At 31.1% G+C, this 6,943-nt stretch overlaps 1 protein-coding gene across 1 annotated transcript; it reads right to left on the bottom strand.

Annotated features, from left to right (window-relative positions):
• Nucleotides 1-1,587: 1,587 nt before the first annotated feature.
• Nucleotides 1,588-5,726, bottom strand: LOC130895587 (peptidoglycan recognition protein 1-like). The gene is made up of 4 exons (XM_057802962.1): nucleotides 5,494-5,726; nucleotides 2,520-2,933; nucleotides 2,132-2,461; nucleotides 1,588-1,918 (listed from the first exon to the last, which is right to left on the bottom strand). Exons 1-4 carry the CDS (start codon nucleotides 5,525-5,527, stop codon nucleotides 1,734-1,736), a joined length of 963 nt encoding a protein of 320 aa, XP_057658945.1. The 5' UTR covers nucleotides 5,528-5,726; the 3' UTR covers nucleotides 1,588-1,733.
• Between the last annotated feature and the right edge of the window lie 1,217 nt (nucleotides 5,727-6,943).

The raw sequence follows: 6,943 nt of genomic DNA, 5'->3' as shown, positions 1-6,943 counted from the left end.
ATTTTTAACACTTTTAGGAAAAAACGGCTCCAAGCGAAAAACTGGCGCAGTCAGTAGAACTTTTTATGAAAATGTATAACAATTTCGATTTAAATATTAAAAAAAACGTTGATTTAATTAGTTTAACTGATTATTTTACTAAATCCTGTGAAGTGTAGTACCGGCTTAAGCTTCCAGACTCGCTCCGATTATCATCCGTTAGCTGGAAAGTGAATGTTGACGCAAAACGTTCGACGTATCGTGTAGTACCGGCTTAATTTTGATCTTAATCAGATTTATCAGCCGATTGCGGTTCCTAATCACAATTTCCGAACGTCGTCTTCGATTTTTTGATTGATGTACTGTTGAACTGTTATAGAATTTTTGATTTTACTCATAATTGTTTATCGATATTTATTTAAACGTAATATATTTTCATAAATACTAATTTCTTCTTTATTTTTAACAATTTTAGGAAAAAACGGCTCCAAGAGAAAAACTGGCGCAGTCAGTAGAACTTTTTATGAAAATGTATAACAATTTCGGTTTAAATATTGAAAAAAACGTTGATATAATTAGTTTAACTGATTATTTTACTAAATCCTGTGACGTGTAGTACCGGCTTAAGCTTCCGGACTCGCTCCGATTATCATCCGTTCGTTGGAAAGTGAATGTTGACGCAAAACGTTCGACGTATCGTGTAGTACCGGCTTAATTTTGATCTTAATCAGATTTATCGGCTGATTGCGGTTCCTAATCACAATTTCCGAACGTCCTCTTCGATTTTTTGGTTGATATACTGTTGAACTGTTATAGAATTTTTAATTATACTCATAATTGTTTATTGATATTTATTTAAACGTAATATATTTTTATAAATACTAATTTCTTCTTTATTCTTAACACTTTTAGGAAAAAACGGCTCCAAGCGAAAAACTGGCGCAGTCAGTAGAACTTTTTATGAAAATGTATAACAATTTCGTTTTAAATATTAAAAAAAAACGTTGATTTAATTAGTTTAACTGATTATTTTACTAAATCCTGTGACGTGTAGTACCGGCTTAAGCTTCCAGACTCGCTCCGATTATCATCCGTTAGCTGGAAAGTGAATGTTGACGCAAAACGTTCAACGTATCGTGTAGTTTCGGCTTAATTATGATCTTAATCAGATTTATCGGCTGATTGCGGTTCCTAATCACAATTTCCGAACGTCGTCTTCGATTTTTTGATTGATGTACTGTTGAACTGTTATAGAATTTTTGATTTTACTCATAATTGTTTATCGATATTTATTTAAACGTAATATATTTTCATAAATACTAATTTCTTCTTTATTTTTAACAATTTTAGGAAAAAACGGCTCCAAGAGAAAAACTGGCGCAGTCAGTAGAACTTTTTATGAAAATGTATAACAATTTCGATTTAAATATTAAAAAAAACGTTGATTTAATTAGTTTAACTGATTATTTTACTAAATATTGCGACTTATTAAAAGAAAACTACGATTTGATTTGCTAATTAGCAGTTTTTCTTTACAAGTTTCCCTTTTTATACAATTTGCGTCTGTTATAATCGCAATTTTAATAAAAAAACTGAATTATTAACTGTTTTTATTCACTTCTAAAATACATTTTCATTAAAAACAACATTTCAATTACCAAAATCAGAAGCTATTAATACTCGTTATGAAAAAAAATTGAACATAATCAAAATTCCAGTAGTTTATTGACCTGTGATCATTTATTTGTCGATAATTATTGTTGAGACGTTTGAGAACAGTTATTCCAATCTATGACCTCTTTCACACGTTGTACGACCGGTTTTAAAACCGTATCGTTATGAGTCGAAATCGTGAAACAAGGTTCTAATTTATTTTCAGCTTTACTCAAGAAATTCTTAACGTAGATCGGTACTTTGTGTCCAATGTTGCCATCGTTAACTAAAAATACATAATTTTTCAATATAAAAACCTATAAATTATTCGAAAATGAAAGATAACACAATTTGAGTGAGTCGGAGCGACATTTGGTCTTCGAAGGTCGTCCGGTCTCGTCTAAACTTTGCTACGCAATATTTTACTGTTTACAACGAACTAGCAATCTCATTTAGAGTAGAATCTAGTTCGGTTTAAGTGAAAAAAAAATTGTTTTACCTAAAATTCCTATGGTCAATTGTTCTCCAAGGAATTCTCCATTGCAGGTACAATTCTCCCAGCCTCTCCCTTCGTAAATAGTACCGTCTTGATCGACGATGAAATTATAAAGTATATCTGGTTCTTTTAGCTCATTCATATGCTGATTTTGGATCACCCTGACGCAGCTAGAATAGTAGTAGTTTCCCCCGCATACATTTCCATCAGACGCGTCGATTTCTATCAAAGAAACTTTTCGTAAAGGCAATTTCAATTTCACCATTTCCCTTGTTGGGTAAACGGTCGTCCATTTGCTTTTAACTATCAAGTGAAAAGTCGATTTTTCATAACCTACGAACGATTTTATTTAAAGTAAACCGGTAGCTCCATCTGTTAAGTCATAACTTACCTAACCAAATCAACAGAGAAACCCCCACGAACAAACCAACAATCACCATCAAAATAAAAGTAACCAACCATATTTTATCGCAAATACTCCATATGGTATTGGATCTTGGTATTAACGGCGTGGATTCTTCTGTACGATCTTCATCGGCGTTGGTATCGTTATCTAAACTTTCTTTAAGTTTATTAGCGCTTAAATTTATTGTGACGCTTTTAGGGGTTGTTGGATTTCGACTAGATTCCTTCGGGTCGATGTTACTACCCCGATTTGAACCGTCGATTTTCGTAAGATACGATTTACCACCCGAATCGTTTTTACCAACAAGAATATCCGCTGCAGAAGAATCGTTACTCGAATAAAGTTTATTGTTCGGCGTTGTTTGCATAATTTCTGTCGATATTTTTTCCGTAGATACCTCTGAGGAAATAAGGATAATTATTTTAATCGAAGGACGTCGAGGTTTAACTTTCTAAACCAAACACCGATATAATACGACAGATTTTTATTCCGTAAATTTTTGAACGAACCCTGTACAATATTTCTCGTTAGATGGAACTTTTTAACTTGCCCCTATATTCCCCATATCCATGGCTATCTGATATACATCTGACAACATCGCAATACATCGAAATTGCCATTTTATTAACAGTTTTTGAAATAATCTGTATTCCAATTTATTGGGACAACCTTTATATTATGAGGTTCGTAACCTCGGTTATTAACATCAAGACTGATTACATATTTTTTACCTACGGTATTTGAAATGAAAATAAAAGTTAATCAACACTGATAGTATAATCGAATGTACAGGATAATCGTTAAATTTATTTATAATTAAAACACTAGGGGGGGAACAGTGTTAATAAGGGGGGTCGGACAAATTAACAAACAAATAATTTATGGATAAGATAGGTGGTGATTTCCTTCACGATTAGATCTATTAAACAAAGTAAATTTTATTTATAATTAAACGTCGTAACAGATAAATAATACGGGGTATAATCAAAAAATATTATTCCTTAAAAAAAAACGGTAATTATACATTTGGTTTTTTGGCTCTAGAAAATCGAAAAATGGATGGATTTTAATGATCTTGGTCTCAAAATGTTCCATTTTACGGCGGATTTATAAAAAAAATTAATAGAAATAGCTGGAATGAAAATTTCTCATAGTTTTTTCATTTTTTATAGCTTAAAATGAAATCGATGAAAAGCAATCAATTTTCGTGAATAGTTTCGTACTATATTCTTCATTGTTAATAGTTTTTGGACCATTAAAAATAGAAAAATAGATAAATTTTATAATTTTGGTCCCATTTTACGAAGAATTTATGAAAAACACGGGGGTAGTAGCTGAATTTGCGGTTTTTAATAGTTTTAAACCTTAAATAATACAAAAACTTTTTTTTTTTTTCAAAATATTAATTTTTTTTTATGTAAATTGCGAAAAAAAATATACGAACTTGATTCCACGACGTCAGAAACAGTTACGAAGGATTATATGTGAAAAGTCATTTTTTTTTGTATTTAAAGTCATGAAACTGTAAAAAATATTTATTTTTTTTAATTTTCGTAGTTTTTTTTATAAATCCGCCGTAAAATGGAACATTTTGAGACCAAGATCATTGAAATCCATCCATTTTTCGATTTTCTAGAGCCAACCTAACCTAACCTAACCTAACCAAAAAACCAGGTGACCGCGAAAGTGTATAATTACCATAATTTTTTGTAAAGGATTATTTTGCAAAACCGTTTTTTTTACGATTTAAAACAGTAAAACTATGAGAAATTTTCATTCCAGCTATTTCTACTAATTTTTTTTATAAATCCGCCATAAAATGGAGCATTTTGAGACCAAGATCATTAAAATCCATCCATTTTTCGATTTTCTAGAGCCAACCTAACCTAACCTAACCTAACCAAAAAACCAGGTGACAGTGAAAGTGTATAATTACCAAAAAAACGAATTGGGATTAAAAATAAATTGAAAGATCAACGTTTTTCACCTGAATAATCAGTCGATATAATCAAAACACATGTTTTGGATCGGATTGTATCCACAAGTGTTCAAATGAATACAAAAAGTGTCTTATTGGAGATTATTTCGAAAAACTACAAAGTCTTATCTAATTATGAATATTTGTAGCAGCCCTCGTATAAATATATCGTGGTTGAAACTAATTTTTAGTACAATAATAAAAATTAAACTTATAATAAATGCGTTTCTTAGTTTTGTTTGTTTGTTTATTATTATTAAAAAAACTAGAAACGAATTTATTAATTATTAAGCACAAAACTAGTTTAAACTAGATATAAACGAATGGGTATTACACCGTAAAAAACGATGGAATAGAGGTTAAATCTGTCATGGAATAAAAAAGAAGAAAAGAAAAGCACCGTTAGTAAATTATTATTTTGTGGTTAATATTTCACGACGTATTCTGATTTTTAACCATGGTACCATACAACTATGGGACCTTGGTATAATCTCCAAGTGATTAAAATGATTTTTATGAAACTTCGAAGCATTTAAATATGAGTTTGGACATAAAAACATACACACGTTTACATCACGTCTTCTTTATTGGAATATCTTTGACCACTGAACCGTTTTTTCAAGTCTGGAAACAGGACATAGTCCGAGGGGACTAAATCTGGCGGAAAAGGCGCATGGGATAGATTTAATTCGTCAATTTTGGCTATTGCAATAACGGACGTTTAAGCTGGTGCAAACAACACTTTCTTCTTAATCAAATGAAATCTACCAAACAAATACTTGAAACATATGCAGTATAAATCGTCATCTTTAGGTCAAACTAGGTAATTTTAGGACCAACCTCGTACCACAGATTGAATACAACTAATTAAATTATGTATTAATAGAAATATCAAAAGTTTTTTCCACGAAAAACAACAGATATAATATTTAAAACGATATTTTTCATAATTCGATTTTATAAATACGCAAAACAACTTACTAATTGCTTCTGGTTTAGTCTGGTTATCAGTCATTTTTACCGTTTCTTCGATGTTAATAACAGCATCGTCAAATCTATTGTATTAAATTGATAAAGAAGTTAAAAAACTGTAATTAGGTAATTGACAAGCACGTCGTGGGGATTTCCTCCTAATAAAACACAATCTCATACTACGACTCACGTATAACTCGAAACAATTATAAATTTTGATACCAAATCACGTACAATCGTTTGTCTTACACTCGGACCGTACTATTTAAATTATGATAAAAGTTAGATATCAATTAATTAACAAAGGAAATGAAACGGTTGACAAAACGTTTAAATAAATATTATTTTAACGATGAATTATTATTTCACCTTTAGGCCGATGATTTGTTTACCGGGGGTGTTCGAAAGGATCAGGGAAATCAATCGCGGAACGTTTTTAACAGTCAAAACGTCGAATTTACGGATCGTCCCTCGTATCATCCTTATTTGACATAATCTATAGTAAATTTTCTTCATTAATTATTATTTTTTATTGAAATCAAGTTGATTTTTATCGATATAAAATGTAGTATTTACATGAATTTTATCTATTTCGAAAATAAATACGAACCACGTTTAATTCCGATGTTTTCTGTATGCTATTAAATCGGAACTTGTACTTAAATTTATTCCTTTCGTGTTTTGTTTTAATTTAATGAATTACGGCACGAAATTCAGGATGAAATGCGTCCTTTGCAGGACCGGTTTCATTGGAAAATTTATTCCGTTAGAATAATCATTCAAAATAGAGAAAATAACGAAGAAATTTGAGGAAATGAAAATTGAACAAACTTTGGACGGTATTAAATTCGATCATTTTGGGCCCCAGTGTCCCCTAGTCCGGCATTAACGAACCCTCTAGTACCCCAACGAATCGCATATACCCCAAAAGCTCTAAAACCGTAGGTCAGGTCATTTATATTCCCTTTTAAAAAGAGAAGCGACCAGGACAAGGATTTTTTGGTATCTAATGGCACTAGGTATCAATTTGATCCTTCAATTTAATATCATAATCATCCTTTGATTGTTATTACATCAATGAATCAAAAATGACTTGTGGAAACGCGGACTATAATTTCGAATAGTTAGTATCGATTAATAAAGTGAGATGCTTGATTTGTGAACCGGTTTTGTATCTAACTAACCTCTTCAGTACGATGATTCTTTCTAAGAGTCGTAGGGGGAGAAACGTCAGATCTGAGCCGGTCCTGTGAGTGAGGAGGATCAGTTTTCCTCAATTTAAATTGGAATGTCATTTAGAAATCAATTCTTTAGTTTCCAGTATCTACTAACGATCTAAGAGAATTTAGTTGGGTTCGGTAATTCTTATCAATAATTTAATGTAGAATTTTATTTAAATTTTGATATAAATGGACACGCGAATGAGAAATTAGAGAAAATAATAATTGCGTGGTGGAGT

Source organism: Diorhabda carinulata, chromosome 6, assembly GCF_026250575.1.
Source record: "Diorhabda carinulata isolate Delta chromosome 6, icDioCari1.1, whole genome shotgun sequence".
NCBI lineage: Eukaryota > Metazoa > Arthropoda > Insecta > Coleoptera > Chrysomelidae > Diorhabda > Diorhabda carinulata.
Note: the sequence above shows the minus strand (reverse complement) of the source record. Positions and strands in the feature narration are given on the sequence as shown.